Genomic DNA, 20,801 nt, shown 5'->3' on the forward strand with positions numbered 1-20,801 from the left:
ATGGAGGTTTTGTGCGAAAGCTTGTCCTTGTCAGCTCTCATGCCTGTCTCTGTGACAACAGTCTGTGTTTTCACATGTAGAAAAAAACTCTATCCAAAAATATATGGGAGAAAAATAAGGAGTGAGAGAAAGAGAGTTAGAAAAAAGAATCGGTGTGTGACTGAATACGATGTATGTGTCTGCGTCGCCGCTGTTTTTTCTTTTGCCATGAGTGAGTGGGTGTTTATATCAGTGGAACAATTGTGAGCGCATATGGACTGATTGAATAATTGCTGGATTCTGTTTCATTTGAGGAGCTGAAGAATTTAGGGATTTCAGGTGGCTGTGGCTTTTTCAACAGCAATTAAATGTTAATTTTTCATTGTGACTCGTTTTTAATCTTGCGAGTAATTCATTAATTTCTGTGGTGCAGTTGAAAGAGGATATCCTCTTTCAACTGCACCACAGATCACTGATACATATTGTACAAACGTCATACATCATAATATAAACCAATATAAACCAACCAGTCTCTTCACACCACGGCCACCTAAAGGGGAGGAAATAACAATGGTACATCTCATATAGTACGTACCCGACATCCACTTGGTGAACTTGTCTTACAGCCATGCTTGCACTAATGCATCCATAAGAATTTAACATACATGTATCATTAATTTGTAATTTCTGCAGAAATACACTCAAAATAATTTGCCCATACATATACATTTACAATACACATGTATACATCTGCTGTATACATGCCAACACATTAACCAAAAGAGCAACATAAACATACCCCCAACATGTTTACTTTAGTGTCTGCATCTGTACTGCCGGCCTTATCATTCACAGCTTAAAATAAACACATTATTGTCAAGGGAAATATGACCAATTTGTCTCTCGCTTAGTATTATTTGCAGCCATATTTCATATGAACCTGTTGCTTCCTGTCAAATGTTTCTGTCCATCACTTTAGAATGAACATGTGTGATTTATTTTTGAGTCAACCTTTCTGTTGTATCATGTGCGGTTGTTAGAAACAGAAGAAACAAGGCTCTTGTGTTTTTTCCGATTTGTGTTGCAAAACAAGCCGAGGAGAGGAGAGGAGAGCAGAGGAGAGCAGAGGAGAGGAGAGGAGAGGAGAGCAGAGGAAGGAGAGGAGAGCAGAGGAAGGAGAGGAGAGGAGAGGAGAGGAGAGGAGAAGAGAAGAGAAGAGAGGAGAGAAGAGAAGAGGGGAGAGAAGAGGAGCGGAGAGGAGAGGAGAGGAGAGGAGAGGAGAGAGAAGAGGAGAGAAGAGAAGAGAAGAGAAGAGAGGAGAGGAGAGGAGAGGACCATGTTTCCAGAGAGCGAGACAGTCCCACTTCTATCTCTATCTGTCCTGTCTGGCACTGACACACTCACAAAATGCTCTCGGGATCTCTATCTTGTCCTCCCTCTGTAACTTTCTTTCGATCGCTCACCGCAACAGTTCAGCATGTACTATTGGCAGGAATATTACATGAAGCATATCGCCAGTGTCAAATCTTACACAGGGAAAGCCCTCAGAGGGGCAACTGTCATGAATCAAAGCAGCGCTTCACTCTGATCATACGACGGCAGCGGTTGTGGCTGATTGATGCCCTGTCAAGCCCCGAGGTCTCTTGGTGAGGTGTTAGGTGTCAGTGTGGGGTTAAAGGAAACGTTAGGGAATGACAGGACTTTAGTACGTTTTGTGAACAAAGAACAAGCAAAACAAAGACAGCGAGAGAATGATTGCTATTCAGAGTTCCTGAATGTATTCTGATGGTATTTTATCAGAACAATGAACAACACTGGATTTTTTTTTTTGTGAATCCATTGAATTATAATGTGATTACATAATTTGTCACTGTGATTCTGTCACGAGGAGACAGCGGTTTCTCCCAGGAATGAGAATTAGCAGAGTGGAAGGAACACTGTTCCTCACAGGAGCTTGTGTTTCTAAAAAGGGCTCATGACTGTGCTGGTAGTCAGGTTTTGAATACACATGCACACACTGAGACTCAAATCCCTTTTACCTGTAGTTTTCTCGCTCACGCACACACACACACACACGCAGAGTTTATTTAGATTGTGTGTGTGTGTTTACTTTGCAGGGAGAAGATGCCATTCCACCATGTGCGGGCGGGCCTGCTCTATCCAGACAACTACCTGAGCAGCTCCCTGGCGGAGGGCAGCGAAGCCTTCCAGCTCAACAGCATCTCCACAGAGGAGCTGGGAGGTGAGTGTGCTTACAGAGAGAGGTGGTGAGGCTGCCGAGGAGTGTGTGAGGTATACTAGCAATTAATGTTTCACTACTGGAACAATGCAGTTACAATGCCTCAATTCTCCATTTAGCCATTTTGTCAGAGCTTGACTGGATGCATTGGTTTCTAATTATGGTGCTTTTGAATGAAAATCAGACTCAGAATGACAGAAATAAGATATATATGACCATGCCTGAAGTGGTGTATTGATATTGTATTTTACATTCAAGTTTTCAATCCATTTTGTGTCAAAATTGCATAGTGCTCAAAAAGATCTGTTTGGTAAATAGATTGTATGAAAATACAACTGCACTTTGGCAATTTGAGGTAAAGCACAGCCATGTGTTTTGTCTGTAAACAACCAAAATCATAGGTGAAATCCCCAGTATTGAATGCAGCCTTACACAAGTATGTTATTCTACAGTCAATACAATAGCCCTTAGGTTGGGTTCAATAAGTCCAAAGTTTACGAAAATGTCTCAATATGATTGCATCAAAAAGGAATCGTGTGTTTCTGAAACAACACCCTTCTGATTGAAGGAAAACTATGGTTTATTACAACATGGGTTCATTTTCGTAGGTCTGGACATTGATTGTATCAGCTATGATAACATTGTACTCCCCAAAGTAATTCCTGAGATCTTGAATGTGGCATCGGGGCTACAAGCATGATCGATTCAACAACAGGCAAGTTGTAAACAAGGTTAGTCCAATTCATCATGAGGAGAAGACAAAGGCGGATAGTGAAATAACAACTCAAACTGTACAGACAGACTTCATCTTTGACCGACAGTACTTATAACAATAATAATAAAACAGAGTTCACAAAGTGCTTTGACAGTCAAAGCAGCAAAAACAAGGCAATACTTGGCGTAGTTGTGTGCACCACAGCCTATGCTGTGCACTCACAGTTCTCCTGTGCATTAGCATTCGATTATTAGCAGCATCATTACAGATGTACTCACTTTCAGTGTTACCTCCAAACATAGTGGTATCAAATCTGTGTTACCCAAGTAGTAACCAACTGCAGGTTTAGGCTGAATTCTGAAGCATACTGCATGTCATTACATTTAGGTCCTGATTATAGGCTATGACATAACCTCACATGTTCCATTTGCACAAAACAAAGACTTCTACACTGCAATGAGTGAATATGTTTCTTTCATGGGTTGCTTTGGAGGGAAATAAATAGCTAACCCTGACACTGAGCGCGGGCAAAGAGCATGAGTTTGTTTCTGACTGAGGCTGTTTGTTTGTGTTTATTGATGTGGCCTGTTGTAGTTTGCTCGAATGAGCTTTGGTATGAAGTACTTTGTTGCATAAATCTTTTAATCCAATGTCCCTTGTGCACAACTCGACTCAACCCAGTTCACTAAAACAGTTGCTTTGGTGTGCTGAAAGCAGAGCTGGTACAGTGACTGAAATGTCTCACCATCATCAGTTTGGTTTGTCAAGGGCAGCGAGAAGGTTAAGATAGTTTGGACCTGTGCAGAGCTATTAGGTAAATTAAATTTGGACTTTTAGACTCCAGACATCATGATGAGGCCTCCAGACATTATCTAAGCCCTGTCAACCACAGATCCAAAGCAACCAATTGGACTGTTTGATGTGGACAAAATATCCGTGGCGTTTGCTTCCAGTTTTTCAAAACTCCTAATCCCACTTCAGAGAGATGGATCGGCGCTATCCTTTTCTCTGGTTTTGAGGCATTTCATCAATCACAGTGAGAACATGTACAGTTCTGGGGGGTTGAATTCGTAATACACTGCCGCACACAGGCAGGTACAAACACACACAAAGGTATTGCACAGTAATATGTCCACGACCAGCTCATTCGTACCTGATTGAAAATGTACTCTTCACTGTTCAGCTTCATATAAATACGTCTCACTTTGTTTTGGGAGGCTGCACGCTCGCCCGCATTCCCAATCCCTGGCCTCTGATTCTCACTTTATAGAGGCAGTGGCTTGGCGCCCGAGTCTAGTTATCAGCCGTTGGGGATGTTTACAGGCTTATATTGGGGCTGCGACTGAACTTCGGCTCTCACGCAGCTGACAGAGTAAAGACAGTCATTGAAGGCAGATCTAAAACTGACTTATTACACAGAGGAAGGAAGGAGCGGCATGTCAGGACGAGAATATAATTGACACACGGCCTGAGGTAGACAAATTTCATATAAAATGCATTGTTTAAGTTAGGAATAAAGATTAGTCTTGGGAATATTCTGATTTAAATTCCTTCATGCAGCATGCTATTACTCTTCTCAGCTGTGTTTCTCTGCAAAGATCGGCACAAATGGTCAATGCAAGCTGAAATGACAGCTTCTCCCGCCCCTGAAGTGTAGAGATCCACAGGAAAATGCTCGCCCGTGCAAAGATGCTGAATAAAGACTGTCCTGTCTCTGGCAAAGTCTGTCCTGTCTCTGCTGTCTTTATAAAGTCGATCAATTTGACCACCTCCAGCCCAAAGCTCCACCTCCGCTCAGAAAGTGCCAACTGATGGGCAGGTAATTAGCCGGAGATTGACCAGGGTATTTTCTAAGAAGGTCCTCAGAGGTTTGAGTAATTCTGCTGCACGAACAGATAGATGCCTCATGAGCTGAGTGCGTTTACTGACAATTTCAAGTTAGAAGGAAGCCTTTTATGTGGGTGGAGAGAATCGGAAATGACCTTGGCAGTGCTGGTGGAGATTGTGCTCTGTCGAGGGATTGATACAGACCCCTCGGGGTTTGTAAAATACAATAAGTATATAAAGATGTAAGAAAGATAAGGAAAGAGAGAGATAGAGGGGGGGGGGGGGCAATGCAGGGAGGGAGAGTGGGAGATCGCCATCACCTTGACTAGCCTGGGAGAAAGGATGCAGCACTTCCAGTTAATAAGCCTGTAATCAGCACCAGGGAAGCACATTTCAGCACCGTGTACAGACCTGCTAAAATCTGTTAATCACTCATTTCATTTACATCACCTGATGACTCACTGTTACGATGTGTAAGAATTTAAGCAATTACAACTTGTTAAGATCCAAAAAAAATCCTCAATCCTAAACAGCAAGTAAATCGGTCATTGAAACACATCAGCATTTTCTCCAGAGAGGAAAATAAATGATATGTCAGGCAGGCAGACTGACAGACAACACAGTGATATGTTGTTCGTTTGTCGTGCAGAGATCCGTGAGGCGTTTCGTGTTTTGGATCGTGATGGGAATGGTTTCATCTCCAAACAAGAGCTGGGCATGGCCATGCGCTCCCTGGGTTACATGCCCAGCGAAGTGGAGCTGGCCATCATCATGCAGAGACTGGACATGGATGGTGAGGCACTACATAAGGACACACACACACGGGCGCATGCACAGAGCACACAAACACACAGAGTGAACCTTTTCACAAAAGTCTGTTCAATATATACTGCATGTGTATAATGTTTGTTTTAGTTGCTGTGTCTATATTACAATATGATAAATACAAGTAAAAATATTTTCCTTCCATTGAAAGCAAGCCGTATGAATATTTGCTGTGTTGAATTTGAATGTGCTGTAAAATGATAATTGTTAAAAGATGCCAAAAACACACAAGTTAATGCCTCTACTAATTGCTTGAGGCAAAATGAGATATTCTGTGTTACTGTCACCTTCAAAATGTCCCGGCAAAACAGTTTCTAAACTGCCTTAATAGCAGCAGGTGGACAATTGTCAAAAAACAATCCCCCTGGAGACAAATAAAGAGAGAACCTGTCTGCTGCTGCTCCTTAAACTCCAGCTGCTTGTAAATCCACAGAGGATTGCAATTACACCAAAGTAGTCCCCGAATCACAAACAAGCTAGACAATCTTTCATCTGGTTCTTATTTGCCTGCTCTTGATTCACAGCTTGCGGTAAATATCAAAGGTCAAAGCTAAAAGCTTTTTGCTTTTGCCTCCATGAGTCTGACCATCTGAAAGCAGCGCTGCCATTTGTTCTGAGAGGAGACAGTATCTCTTTTAAAATCCTCTACCTCTGACTTCTATCATCTCCATGATGGCGCTAACAAAGCACTGAAAGCGGTCGCAGCTCAATTAGTTCAAGAATGTCAATTATTATCAGGTCATAGACAACCTGCACAGTCCTTCAGATGATTAATTTTACGTCATTAAATCCCTGCTTCTGAAATCTTAATCCACTGATCTCTTGCATTATATTCTTATCCCTCCCTAAGGTTTAAGGCAAAGTAGTCTTAAAACACAAGATTATATTATGCTAATTTAAAGCCGCATTTTTTTAGAAACTGCAGTCAGGTTTCAGAACAGAGAACTGATGCTGTTTGTAATAATAATAATATTGTATTACAAGGTAACGCTTCATTTTACAGGTCTGCAATTTCCTAGTCATTTGTTGATCATTTACAAGACATTTCCTACAAATAACTGTGTAACTTGGCACTAATTGTGGGGAAAAAAATGAATTTCCTGGAAAGAACAACTAAAATCAAACATCACCTAAATATTATCGAAAACTTAATTCTCCTTACATGTTGAATTGCATGCTTGCCTGTGGTTAGTACCTAGGTTAGTACAGCAGTTAATTATAATTGATTAGAAGTGTACTGATTGAATATTGTCTCGATTTCCCCTGTAATTAGCACCAAATTACATGGTTCATTCAAGAGAAGTTCTTGGAAATTATTCAGAAATTACAGACCCATAAAATAAAGTGGTATCTAACTTCCAATACTAGCACAGCAGCACTGAGACTTGTACAGACTGCATGTAATGCTTCTGATAAGCTACTTATTGCCAACAATAAATAGAGCATCAGATAACTGTAAAAGGGTGGTAACATCAATTTCGGCGATACATAGTATAAGTTGTTTATGCAGTAACTCTGTTGTGTCTGTTCACTGTGTATTAATTCCACGGGACGCTGGCTGTTGATTGTTATCTCAAACAACGTGCAGCAGTAGAATACTAAATGCCAACAATGCCAATGCCAAGTTGTGTCCTTTGAATTTAAAATTGCAAAATGTCACTTCAAGACAAAATAAATCTATAAACGCTGTCTACAATCGCTCGCATGCAAACACACACAGGCACGACTTTGCATAGGTGCACACACCTTATTTGAAAGGTGAATTAGTGCTGATCATGCATGGGTGTTTGTCATGGATGAGGGAACTTCATCTGTTGATCTATCTCAGGGTGGCTTTTCTTTGTTTCTGCAAGCGAATAAACTTCAGCATGAAATGCATTATTTAGCTCTTTTCTGCCAGCATTCCTGTCTGTGTTTCTGATTTTCTAGTGTGTGTGTGTGTGTGTGTGTGTGTGTGTGTGTGTGTGTGTGTGTGTGTGTGTGTGTGTGTGTGTGTGTGTGTGTGTGTGTGTGTGTGTGTGTGTGTGTGTGTGTGTGTGTGTGTGTGTGTGTGTGTGTGTGTGTGTGTGTGTGTGTGTGTGTGTGTGTGTGTGTGCAGGGGATGGCCAGGTGGACTTTGAGGAGTTCATGACGATACTGGGGCCCAAACTGCTGTCATCTGACAACAGGGAAGGATTCCTGGGCAACACCATTGACAACATCTTCTGGCAGGTGAAAGACAAAACTTTCTCCTCCTCCCAACGCTGGAGTTTCTCATCACTCACAATCCCCATCACTTATGAGTTACGTCCTTTACGCCTCCTCTTTCTAACTCTGCCTCACCTCTCACTGCGTATGCCAGCAGTCAGCTCAAGTCTTACATCCTTAAGCACAAACCCTATAGTGTCTGCAGGGACTCTCCAAAGGCACGCACCTACTTAAGTCCAAAAATGCACACACACACACACACACACACACACACAAACACTCTCAGGCCCCCCACAACGTTCTTCTGTTCTCTGACAAAAACAGAGACTTTTTTCTCCTTTCGACTCAGGGCCTCGAAGGAAAAGATACCTGCTGAGAATTAAAGTGTGTTTCTTTTTGTGAGTATGTGTGTACGTTTTTGGGGTTGGGTGTGTGTTTATCATCCACAGTGTTGCAGAGGGTATTTCCATAATAAAGCTTTCAGGGATGTGCCCCAGTATGAGGAAAGTCTGAGCTTGTGTGCTTTCAAGTGTCCAAACTTGTCTCAGTGGTTAATAAGGCTGCAACTCATCTGCATGCTTTTGAACGTGCTTGCTTTGTTTTTGAAAATTGCTCCTGACAGAAAATTAGCTGCTGTCAAAGTGCTTTTTTGCCTCTTAGGTAAGACATGCGACAATAATGAAAAGTGCAGGGTTTTGAGTGTGTGTTTGTGTGTGTAGAGGGAGGGAGGGGGGGGGGGGGAGTGTTGAGTGTGAGGACGGCTGGTTGAGCAGACAGCTCTCAGGAAGCAGTTCTCTGCTTTCCTTGAGTCAAATGAGAGGAGAAACATTTAGAGGGTGACTCACTAAAACGAGGAGGTGTGTCTGTGTGTTTCAGGTTACAAACACATACTGGGCCACATTTACATAGTTTTTTATCTTAGCTTTTTATTGTGCAATCACCGCAGAAAAACAACAACAAAAACAACAACTATCTATGCCATTCACATGTTGGAAACATAAGATTTTAACACCAACATAATTTCTTTCTGAATCGTGTGAAATGGAACACCTTTTATAAATGTGACACATTGCATCTGAAGGAGGGATGGAGCAAGACGGACTTCAGTGTGTCAGCCAGCAAGGCTGAAATAGATGAGAGAATAGAGAGACGAGATGGACAATATGCGAGGATGGGGAGGGTGGTGTTGGTGCAGGGGAGGGGGGGGGGGAGGGGGGTGCCCCACATAACGATACAGGAATATAAAGGAAAATCACAAAGGAGGAGCATCGGAAAGAATGAAAGAAGAGGTAGAGCCTGTGATTCATGAAGGTCGCAGACAGTGTTCGTCTCAGGGTTGATTTAAAATATCCACGTCCCACAAAGAGGAAGACGGACTAAGAGAAAACAGGAAGAAGAGGGAGGAAAAATGAGGCGGAAGAAGAGAGAAGCAGGATAGGAGAGAGAGGGAGAAATGAAAGCAGAGCGAAAGAATATAGGAAGAGAGGAGGAGGGGAAGAAATGGTGGGAGGAAGTGTGTCTCTGGGGACGGTGAGAGCAGCGTTTTGTGTGTGTATTTTGTTTGTCTGTTTATATTTCACAGACCTCAGAGGGAGACAGGAAGAGAGGGAGTGTCATTAAAAAGAGAGCGATGGAGGAGAAGGAGGCCCATCATGGTGGGCCATAATGACTCAGTTCACAATGTTCAGATAATATCCCCTCACAGTGAGATGTATAATGATTGACTTCTTCGTATAGGGACTGGAGATGGTAGTTTTTGAGTGTAATTACATTTTGTGTGTATTTGTGTGTGGAATACATTTTGTGTGTCAAGGTGATTGTATCCTGTTGTTTGATTTAGTGTACAGGTGAAATATCTGAAAAACATTTTTGTTTTTCTCTAGCATGGTCTGAATAACAGCTGCTGGGGAGATTTAGATATCTGCTTTGAAAAAACTAGTTTGTGCTGACGGTAAATGAAAAAGTCAGCATCCTGCCTACCAAATGAAGCTACAGTGCCTACAGATGGAAAACAACAACTATCCTTTGAGCCAATATCTTTCTGCGGGTTAGTATTAGGGTATTGCTGACCTTTAGAAGTCTAATTTCTCACATTTGCTCCAGTTATATACAGATGTAGCTACTCCAGGACCATGTGACATTACTGGTGTGGTTATCGGTCTAACAAAGCACACTTCTGACCATCAGTGATGCTATGTGTGGTCAGAGCTCAACGCGAGAGGGCAGTGAAACACTATTCAACCTTACAAGTGCCCACTTTGAAAACGGTACGTGCTGTAGTGTTTTGTCGGCTATACGCTTGATTTTATGCAACTAAAACTACTTGTTTAAAGGAGCAGTTCAACTTTTGATGCTGCGATATATGCTTTCACTAAAAGTGCTTGTTTTTGCCACTGACAATCCCAGATTCTTATTATGGAAACGACCCTAAAGAGAAATAAGACTAATTACTTTATCTTTTACTTGATCCCGTCTGTTTGCTATTGTGTGTCTCGCTTGGAGACTTCTCATTCTAAAATCTGGCATTGCAACAAAATTGTCGAAATCAGCTGAATATTCAGCCGTGACATTGAAAAACCTTTAGATAACAAACTAGCTCCTCTTTCTGCACAAACTCTTACAACACAAGAGTCCTCTCTCCAACTGTCACTTACGTTTCCATCGTTGTCTTCGGGCATCAGGGCACATGACAATAACGAACAGGAAGTCAAAGGCAAAGAAAACTGTTTTATTTCTCTGTAGGGTCCTTTCTTGAATGTTGTCAGGAACTTCTAATAACAACCTGAGCCTGTCAGTGGCTAAAACAAACACTTTTAGTTGACGTTAATTGACGATGAGGATTTGCCCCAAGAGTTTACATTGCATAGCAGCTGGTGGCTGCAGCGTTTTCCCTCAATACTGGACCAATTAAAAAAATTACTGTCCCCAGGAGTCCCTTAGACACAAAGACATGGGTAAATAGGGTCCATGTTGAAAAACAACGAAGTCACTCTTACGTATTGAACCGACCGACATCAGAGGGGTATTGATCCTCTCACCAAACAAAGCAAAACGAATTACTCCTTTCATGTTAGGGAAAGATTGTGGTCATGTATTGACTGACGGTAGTCGATGGGAAGCCATCGATTACCTGTCGGGGTGTAAAAGTTAGACTTTGTACGGCCCACGATTCACCCGGACATTCTCTCCAAGATGTCTTCAGTAACATACACACCGTCGGTCTACTTTCACCTTTGTGAATCAGTCAGAAGAGCCATTATTTGTGCGACTGAAAGAGTTAGCTTGTCAGAAAAAAGGAAAACTAACAAAAGACATTTTAATGGGGCTGTTTAACATTCTGAGCATGAATATAGCAGCAAATAACTATTTGCCATGTAAAGATATAGTGGAGTAATGTCTACCTGAGTGGAGAATGAAGTTGCTCTCCCTCTCTGTGCTTTTAGTTTATGTTAGTTAGTGCATGTGAGCGTGCCCCACTGGTTAGCTCCCAAACGCTGCTCTGCGCTACTTTCATACGGCGTTTACAGCTGACAATGCTGCCCCTGGTTGGACATTATTAGCTGGTTGTTTGCACTGTTGTAGCTATGAGCTGCCAGCTCACCGTCGATATGTTGAGAGCTGTTGAGAGGCAATCAAAATACACCCAATCTCGGTTCCTAGGCACCTTCCAGTACTTCAAAAACCTACAATGTCATTTATTTTGGGTGAGGACAGTCTCTCCAAGCAGCCAATTACGTCCCTTTATCTACTCAGTGTGAAAATAGAATGACAGACTCTTTTAACTTGTGAACATCCGGTCTGCACTCATTTGTGTCAAAAGTTAAAGTTTTATCAAGTTAGTTACATGTTTTATTCGTTTCTTTTTGGTCGACTACCTGTCAGCATTGATGAAAACAGAAACTGAAGAGAAGGATGGAGGAAGCAGAACGAAATAGCCGGACAGTGACAGGCTTATCACTGATGTCTGCATCTGTTGAGGCAGTCTGAAGTGTTCATACTGACGACCGGTGATGCCAAATGTAGAGTGAAAAACATTATATAATAACTGCATTTGGTGGATGGTTTCATCCAAAGTGCAGTAACGTGAGTGCAATTATTTTAACGCTAGTATATAAACAGTGACTGCGATAGGGCCTCTTCGGTTTTAGTGCCTCGAATGTGGAATATTTTTCATCACATTGAATTGTGACTGATTTTGTTTCTGTGGATCTTATTCATGTATTATTCATTGACTGTAGCCTCTGCTTACTTTGTTAAAAATAGCTTATCTCACCTGCAATGTTCTGCTAAGATCTGTCACCTATGTTTGTATTCGTGCACATACAGTAAAGGACATGTGTGCATCTTTGTGTTTGCATTGTGAGACAGAAAGAAAAATAAGACAAAAGGAGTACAGAATAAAAGAAACAATGCTCGCAGGTTGTCACTCTGGGTGACCTTTTTAGAGAAGGGTCAGAAGACAAAGCAGGTGGACGACTGGTGAAACAAGCTTGTTTTGTAGGAGGGCAGGAAGGATTAGACGGGAGGGACAGAGTGTAAGCACCTGTTCTTCTGATTGATGTGTCCTGGCTCCTTCAGCATGTCACCGGTCACTGCTCGCGAAGGACGAAATCCTCATTCAGATTTAGGGGGGACCGAATGACTAAGAGAGAGTGGGACATTATCAACAGCTTATTATTATTATCTAGTTTTGTGATTACATTTTACCTGAACTAACACTTTCAATCTATCTATCACCTGAACGTTTTATCCAATCTCAACACTTCATTCGTGTATGTGATGATGTGGCGTAGCGTAGCGGTTAAAACCCGCCTCCTCTTGTCGAAGGTGCTCTTGAATGCTCTTGGAAGCAGGCATGCAAAATACATGAAGATTTGAGATGATATGACTGCGGCGTGTTTGGTAAACCCCACAGCTCCACCGAGAGGGTGGTTTCCTAGTAAACTTTGGGGTGTGCCCGACACAGCTAAGATCCACAGTGAGGTTACACACTAGGGAAGATGTTCTGAAGTAGTCGAAAAATAATAAATTCGGTGTAATCAAGACCTGTGGTGAGTCTGTGTCCATCGGGGAAAGCTTCTGTTGTGTGGTATTTATAGCCTCAGAGACCAAGGCACCGATTGGCAGAGAGTGCTCTCAAGGCACAACACATACTGAGTATTGTCTTCAAAATGCAAATATCCACCACTGCAGAGAGAAAAGAACAGAGTAGATGATAATGAAGAACTTTTGATGCTGCTGCAGTGTTTGTTGCATTTAATCACATTCAATTGTGACTTTTTCTGTTTCTGTTTCTGTTGATCTAATTCCTCTATTACTCGTTTGCAGTTGACTGTAGCCTCTGCTTTCTTTGTTAAAAATAACTTATCTCACCTGCACTTTCATACTAAGATATGTCCCCTATATGTTTTTGTATTTGTGTACATACAGTTTCCTTTAAGCTAAAGAACTATTGTCCAAAGTGAGACAGAAGCTTCACTTGAACTTGAATGTGCCAGCTAACCCTGACAGCACTGCTGCGAGACAGAAAAACAAGACAAAAGGAGTACAGAATAAAAGAAACAATGCTCGCAGGTTGTCACTGTGCGTGACTTTTTAGAGACGGGTCAGAAGACAAAGCAGGTGGACGACTGGCGAAACAAGCTTGTTCTGTAGGAGGGCAGCAAGGACGGGAGGGACGGAGTGTAAGCACCTGTTCTTCTGATTGATGTGTCCTGGCTCCTTCAGTCACCGGTCACTGCTCGCCAAGGACGAAATCCTCATTCAGATTTCGGGGGGACCGAATGACTAAGTGAGAGAGAGACTGAGTGAGTGAGAGTTGGAAATTATTTCTTATTTTTCTAAAGCTTATTATTATTTTCTAGTTTTTTGCATTTTACTTTGTCTGATATCACTTTTAATTGTTGCTGCACAATCACCTGACTGTTATATCTTATCTCAATACCTGTATTCATGTTTCTGATTATGTGGCTTGTAACTTAGCCTCTTCTGCTCGTAGCTGGAAACCCGGGTGTTTACAGTGACAGGTGATAACCAGCTTCATGAGACTGGTTGTCCAGGATGATTTAGGTTAATTTTAGTGAAGAAAGTATCCCAAAGAGCGTCCTCGGGACAACTAGTGGCCAGCCAAGTTCTACAAACTTGTTTTTCTCTCTGTGGCTGTGGATGTCCTTCAGAGACCAGATATCACTCTGTTGGTTGTAACAGGTAGCGGTTCCACTGTGGCCTTTTCCCCAGTCGACAGACAGACAGGAACATTGCACATTCTCCGTGCTCCTGCTCTGAGCTGTCATGTTGTCTGTCCTACGGCTGCGATCCAAAGAGTTGTTCCTCCTTTTCCCAGCATCCATTCAACGCAGAGACAGCTTTGGCAAGAAGGTGAGCAGATCAGGCAGCTCAGGCAGCTCAGGCCCTCCAACTGCTGCTGCCGTTCCCTGTTTCTCTGGCCTGGAGGGCCACACAAGGTTGCATGAGTCAGAGCAGTTAAACATCCAATCAGTATTTTTGTTTCACCGTATAAATTCAAGGTATAATCTAAGTGGAGAGCAGGGCCGTCTTTCAATCAGAGGATCGGCGGTTCGTTCCCCGACTCTGGCTCCGCTAGTCGCATGTCGATGTGTCCTTGAGCTTAACCCCAAACATTGCTCCCGTAGCTGTGCCTACGGTGTGATAGAATCTGAATTGTAAGTCGCTTTGGATAAAAGCGTCTGCTGTAATGTAATGTAAAGAACTTAAACAAAGATTGAAAAAATTATCATTAAAATTGTAGGACCATTTTGAAGATTAATCTGAGATTCAGTTTTTGTCTATTGTTAGTCCATGGACTAACGCAACAATTACATTTTGGATTTTGGCAAAGGTGCATATAATTTATGTGTCAGACCACTTTTCTATCTTCATCTTCTGCTGTCACTTTTGCTTGTTTGCTGTTCAAAAAAGGCCTGCTTGTGAAACCAAGCCCTTTGAAAATGAAGAGAAAAGGGTACTTTTAGTTCGATCCAAGTTTGCCAAATTGAGAATAATATTGATGTTAGGCTCTTTTGTTTTTTTGTTTTTCTATTTACTGTAGTTACCAAATGGAGTGTTCTGCATGTGACAGAGGGAAGAGTAAACAAAAACATGTTGCATCGAAACCAGAATGATTTAATGAGTGTGTCTGTTTTTGTACAAGTGAGATCATTTTTCTATTTACTGCAATGTCCCAGGTTTGCTGTTATGTTTTGTTTGTGACATACATGAGTGTGCATCCACAGGCATGTTTTCATAATTACGGTGTAAATCACCTGAAAAAGCAGTATGAATGATTGCAATTAATACACATTTGCAGTGCCTTCTGACTGCATATACACACATCAGCAGACATGCAAAATACATAAGAAAAACAGACTCAGTATTCCAACTTTAATGCATGTATAAAATGTGTGTGTTAGCGTAGATGCTGCAATAGCATCAGTCACATCAGAACTGTGGAGTATTTCCAGTGGTTGAGCTGTTTTCTTCTGTTTCCGGTCTAATGCTTCACATTTCAACGGACAAATATAAGAGTGGTATCAATCTAATCATCTAACTCTCAGCAAGAGAGCTATGCAGCTCTGCAGCTTTCCCAAAATGTCAAACTATTCCTTTGGATTAAACTGCAAATCTGACCAAGCATTCAAGGTCAGGTTTCAGTCATTTCGGTCAGTGCCAATATTGAGGTTCGATGCCCAGTCCTATCAGCTGTTGGTAAACAACATCTGACGTTTTACCTACGGCGGTTGAGCATAACAGATGCTGTTTTAAGGGTTTAGCGAACATGAAAATACCGTTCCCTCTTGAAATGAACATCTCATCACCATCACAACTCTTTTACGTCTCTACCACAATTTGTCTACCGTTCTGTTTTCTCCATCTGTGTCTCCTACTACTTCTTTTGCCTCATTTGCTCTGACCACACCATACTTTCCTATTTTCATCTCACAGTACGTATCTCTGTCTTTCTCTCTCGATATATACAGTATATACCCCCATTTCTTCCTCTTTGCGTCGCCTGCCTCAGTATGTCCATCTGTTGTGCTAAACCAAGCGACTGATTGTATTTGAGACTGTCACTGAGGTAAATAATCTTGACATAGATACTGGTGGGTTTGAGGATGGTGTGTTCAACTGTGTCTATGGGTTTTAGAGGGCATCAGCTGTGGGGGGGCAGGAAGGACGTGGTGTTTTGGAAAGGCAGATAGGGAATAGGACAGAGGCTAAGATTCATACTTCGAGTCAGGAATTGGTCAGAGCCCGTTAATCATTTTAAACACAGACGTGAACACACAACTGAGAATACAACCACTTAAAGGGGCGTACATGTGCCTGTCTGTCCTTTGCCACTGATGCATCCATTAAACCAATTGGGCTTGCATACATTTATTTTCCTTTATTAATACGCACACACACACACACACACACACACACACACACACACACACACACACACACTGGTTTGCATACTGATTCAGGCACCCAAAAATAGCACCAGTGATGCTAGGCATCATGCTGCCGTTACATTACAGCTGACACCTTTCCAAGGTTCATACTGTGCCTATAAATTACACATTTAGGCAATAAAACACAAACTCGTACATGCCATAAATTTGTGCAGCTTATACATTTCACACCTCATTCTTATCTTCTGTATTTATCTGCCCTCATAAAGCCAGTTTGTGGATGACTGTGTCTCTGCATTGATCGCCTTTTCCCGCTGCAGTTTGACATGCAGCAGATGTCTCTGGATGAGCTGAAGCAGGTGCTGTTCCACGCCTTCCAAGACCACCTGACAATGAAGGACATAGAGAACATCATCATCACCGAGGAGGAGAGCCTCAATGAAAACTACTGCCCTGAGTATGAGGGAGGTGAGGAAGCTGTTCTCGTGGAAACTTTGCTTTTATAAATATATAGGTATATAATATACGTGGAGTTTGCATTAACTAAAAATTACGTCCATGGGGGAGATATGTCACTACTTATTGGTTAGGGCAAAATTAAGCAAAATACCCTCCCTACAAGACATCGGCCAACACAGTCACAGCTAGTCTGTCCCTGCAAAGTTCAAACATTCAACTATAAGCACCTCTAAAGCTCACTAGTGTTAACTCTCGTTTGTTCAATCAGGACACAAACAGCAACAGTATGGAAACTTGTTCTGAAGTTTTTGTTCAGTAAGAATAAAGTGGAAAAAAACACTTCTTAACTAACACACTTTTAAATGACTTTTTAAGTCATGCTTGGAAATATTCAAGGTGAAATTCTTCATTTTTAATCTGCTGCTCTATCAACATGAATATCCATCACAGAGGGTTTCATCTGTAACAGGGGGAACCTGAAAGCGAGGTCAAGGTCAAAAAAACAGATGTGATATTTAAATGATAAACTATATTAGTCTCAAGGTAATGCATTTTTTTGTTACGTTTTAAAGCCAGTGTTTGAGAGACAAAGTGAAACACAAAAGGCATTTTTCTTCAGATGTAAGACCAAGTTATGCTGCTTTGGGGAGAGGAGAGGCAAACACCTAAATCTGACCCTGTGTCAGTTATGGTGCAGAGCAAGAAATTGCCTTTCTGCTGTGAAACATCCACAAGTTAAACTAGTACAAAAGTAAAGACGGATCAAACACGCAAGAAAACCAGGAAAGTCTTAATGAATCCATTGGGTAGTGGCCTACAGTCTCAAGGAAACCTAAAAAGAGACAGCTGGGAGGAAATGGTGAAACTTAGCAGACAAGGGACAGTGAAGGAGGAGATAAGAGGCTAAAGAAGGGATCAGGGAACTGCTGGCTTGGCATTCTCTTTCACAAAGTTTTTGGGGTTGAGGGAAGGAGTTAGTGAGAGGAAACTGTAGAAAGGCGTTGAAAGAGGAGGAGTAGGAAGCTGGAGAGTAAAGAAGGGATGAAGAGGTAAAGAGCCTCTCTTGTAAGGCACAATTGAATTACTCCCTATTTAACCCTCTTCATCCTCAGGTTCCCTCTTTCATGCGTGCTTCCTTTCCATCTTCTTCCTGTCCGTCGGGACTTCAACGCCTTCCACAGTCCCTCTTAGATCCACGACTCAGAGCTCTGAGTTGATTTATTGATGCAGCGTGTGATATAACAAACTGAGACAAGGAGGCTGACAGGGAGGACACTTTTGCTGCTTGCTCTTGCTGTTGGACGACACATCTTCCTCTGCTCCTCTTCCTTTTTCTATTTGTCTTCGGGGGGGACTCCTCTTGTCTTTGTTTCTGCTGCATCATAGAAAGTATTAGAACAAGTTTGTGCCCTTCATTTTTTCGGCGTTTTTATATTGGAGATATTTCCACTGATGATTTGGGTCACAGATAAGTTGCAAAACCTTAACTGAAAGGTCCAGTTACCCGCTCGGTAGCTGTTCATACTGTGTGTGGGTGGGAGATCATGACCCCTGTTTAAGGATGGTCATTGATGTGAAATGTATCTGGCTCTATCCAAAGAATCTGCCTATCAGCTCTTTTTAACGTACACAACTTAATATGTAATAACTTGTGTATTTAATCCATACAAAAACCAAAGTGTAAAAACTACAATGTACAGCTGGTTATGTGCTGGACTATTTCTATTGACTTCGTGGAGTCACTGTTGTTGTTTTTTAACAAATTAAATGAGTGAAATATAACATGTTACCAGGCTAGCTCTTTCCCTTTGCTCCCAGTCTTTATGCTAAGCTAAGCTAACATGTGTCCTGGCTCTTTCTCCATGTGGTATCGCCCTTGCGCTCTAACTTCCATCAAAAAGCAAAAAGTGTATGTCCTTTAAGGTTGTATTTTATATTTCTTTTGTATCATTACATTGTAGTCAATAAACTAATCAATTAATTAACTAATCACTATCACATGAGAGGCAAAAACTGGGGATAAAGAATAACAACCATACTCCTGTCTATTATTTATTTTCTCTTTTCTTTCACTCCCCTCAGTCCATCCTAAGAAGAAGAATCGACAGACGTGTGTCAGGAAAAGCCTGATCTGCGCCTTCGCTATGGCATTCATCATCAGTGTCATGCTCATCGCGGCCAATCAGATGCTGCGGAACGGCATGGAGTAACCAATTGCCCTGTGAGCATGGGGAGTGGACAGAACAGCCATGACCTCACATCGTGTCTTTGCAGCCAAAGCAGGACCAGCCACAACCCGAGCACTTCTCTAAACAATCAGTTGAGTTTTTTTAAGTTTAATTTGAACTTACCTTATAGAAGCAGACAACGTGGGTGAAATGAAGAGAAGTGAAGGTATATTTGTCTTGCATTGAAGATGTCATCACGTAGAGTTACTGGACTCACTGGTCACAAGGAACCTGAACTGGAAAATAATTCTGTTTGTATAAAAACTGTGAGAATAAATTGAGGGTATTATTTTGACCGCCCTTTAAACTTGATTTTCTAATTACGAAAATGTTTATAAGGTGCTTTGAGTCATTCCTAATTTGGAAATCAAACAGTGGTTATTATGGACAACTGCATATTTACCCTAGAGAAGTAGCGTTAAATGTGAGTGAATGTGGGCGCTGAATGTTGGGCACAGTATTTAGATGCATAGTAAATCCCTCACATCTCATTTAGTGATGTTTTAACATCACTCCTTCTGTGAAACATCGACATACTCGACTCAGTCCACTAATCTTGGGGCACATGAAGTCTTTATGTGTATCTACAAGGAGCACAACTCAATACTCAGTGAGGAACCAGTTAAGAATGATCACTGTCCGCCTCTCTTAAGTTAAGTCTTGGCATTGATTGAGTGATTGAGTGATTGATTGAATGATCCCTTGACATTTGTGTGGGTGTGTAAGGCAGTACATAATGTCAGCTCAGGCTGTCTGAGAGGTTAAAATTGTATGAAGGCGGAGCTATGGTTTTGGTTATTAGTAAGACCAGATATAGATATATTTCACCTCAGCATCTCATTGTAATACTGCCCAACTGTGGTAAAATAGGCCGCACAAAAAGCATGCCAGTATATATACTGCCATATCAAACAATACTCTAACTCCCATGGATTTCACTGTATGTACTACATAAAGTAGTAGCCTACTGTTTGTGTGTAAAGTATTTTTTTTCTCAAGCAGAGTGTATGAAGGGTGGAAACTAGTGAGATAATTCAGGGATATACAGTAGAGCTTTGACATGCTGTTCGAGCAGCTGTTTTCTTAGAAAAGGTTGCAGTCTAGTGGTTAAAATGAGATCTGCATCCAAACGCTTCAACAGCCACGTTTACAAGGTGTTCAGAAGGGAGGAACAACGCCACTGAATTTGAGCTTTTGACATGTGTTGCGTCAGTGTCACTGGAGCGGTTTGGTCTGTGTAGGTGAACATTCACTATTTTTAATGGCAAATCTACAAATAGTTTCCCCCACAACCCAAATTGTGTCATCGTACCAGTGTGCAGCTCAGGATTGGATGAGAGCGTGGAAGTGACCGCTGAAGTAGCTGTGGTAGTTTCTGGCGTCATAGCTATGTGTTATGGTTTAGACCTGATAGCACTACAATTTTATAAACCATACTGTGGTGAAAATGTTTGGAAAAGACCTTGTAGGAGTTTACAATCATGTTCCTCTTCTTTTATTATGGATAATAATAACACCCTTTCCCGATGTTGAACATCCTAGTGACACCTGGGAGACAGAGAAACATCGTTGTTTATCTATGTTGGAATAGTGTTGTAATTATATGTTCATATTCTGGTATTGTTTTCCAAACATTTCTTGTCATTCAAAGCTAAGATTACGATTAAGTTTTTATTAAACACATTTAAAGAGTCAGTGGAACACAGTTCATTACGGTGAACATCAGTTCTATGATTTTATATGTGATTATTTTGCGATATTAATAGATATGGTAAACATATTTTCACTAATGTTGTGACAATTCATTTGACCACATCACCCGGCCCTATGTTGATGCCATCTTTGAAATACACTGTTCGTTCATACGGATTGCAACATTATGTGTCATAACAGCGACATATGTGGATTCCTAAATTGCACGGTGC

General features: G+C 41.6%; 1 protein-coding gene across 1 annotated transcript; it reads left to right on the forward strand.

The window, feature by feature from the left end:
- Nucleotides 1-2,103: 2,103 nt before the first annotated feature.
- On the forward strand, nucleotides 2,104-18,858 carry caln2 (calneuron 2). Its single transcript, XM_076102442.1, has 5 exons — nucleotides 2,104-2,221; nucleotides 5,410-5,553; nucleotides 7,684-7,796; nucleotides 16,510-16,657; nucleotides 18,731-18,858. Exons 1-5 carry the CDS (start codon nucleotides 2,104-2,106, stop codon nucleotides 18,856-18,858), a joined length of 651 nt encoding a protein of 216 aa, XP_075958557.1.
- The last annotated feature ends 1,943 nt before the right edge of the window (nucleotides 18,859-20,801 follow it).

Source organism: Anarhichas minor, unplaced genomic scaffold (genome assembly GCF_050575085.1).
Source record: "Anarhichas minor isolate MPS153535 unplaced genomic scaffold, ASM5057508v1 ptg000027l, whole genome shotgun sequence".
NCBI classification, from domain to species: domain Eukaryota; kingdom Metazoa; phylum Chordata; class Actinopteri; order Perciformes; family Anarhichadidae; genus Anarhichas; species Anarhichas minor.

Bases quoted from the DNA above. Each gene is read 5' to 3' on its own strand.
- caln2 (XM_076102442.1), top strand. From the start codon at position 2,104: ATGCCATTCCACCATGTGCGGGCGGGCCTGCTCTATCCAGACAACTAC. The intron at 2,222-5,409 runs GTGAGTGTGCTT...TTTGTCGTGCAG, and splicing joins CTCCACAGAGGAGCTGGGAG to AGATCCGTGAGGCGTTTCGT. The intron at 16,658-18,730 runs GTGAGGAAGCTG...CACTCCCCTCAG, and splicing joins CTGCCCTGAGTATGAGGGAG to TCCATCCTAAGAAGAAGAAT.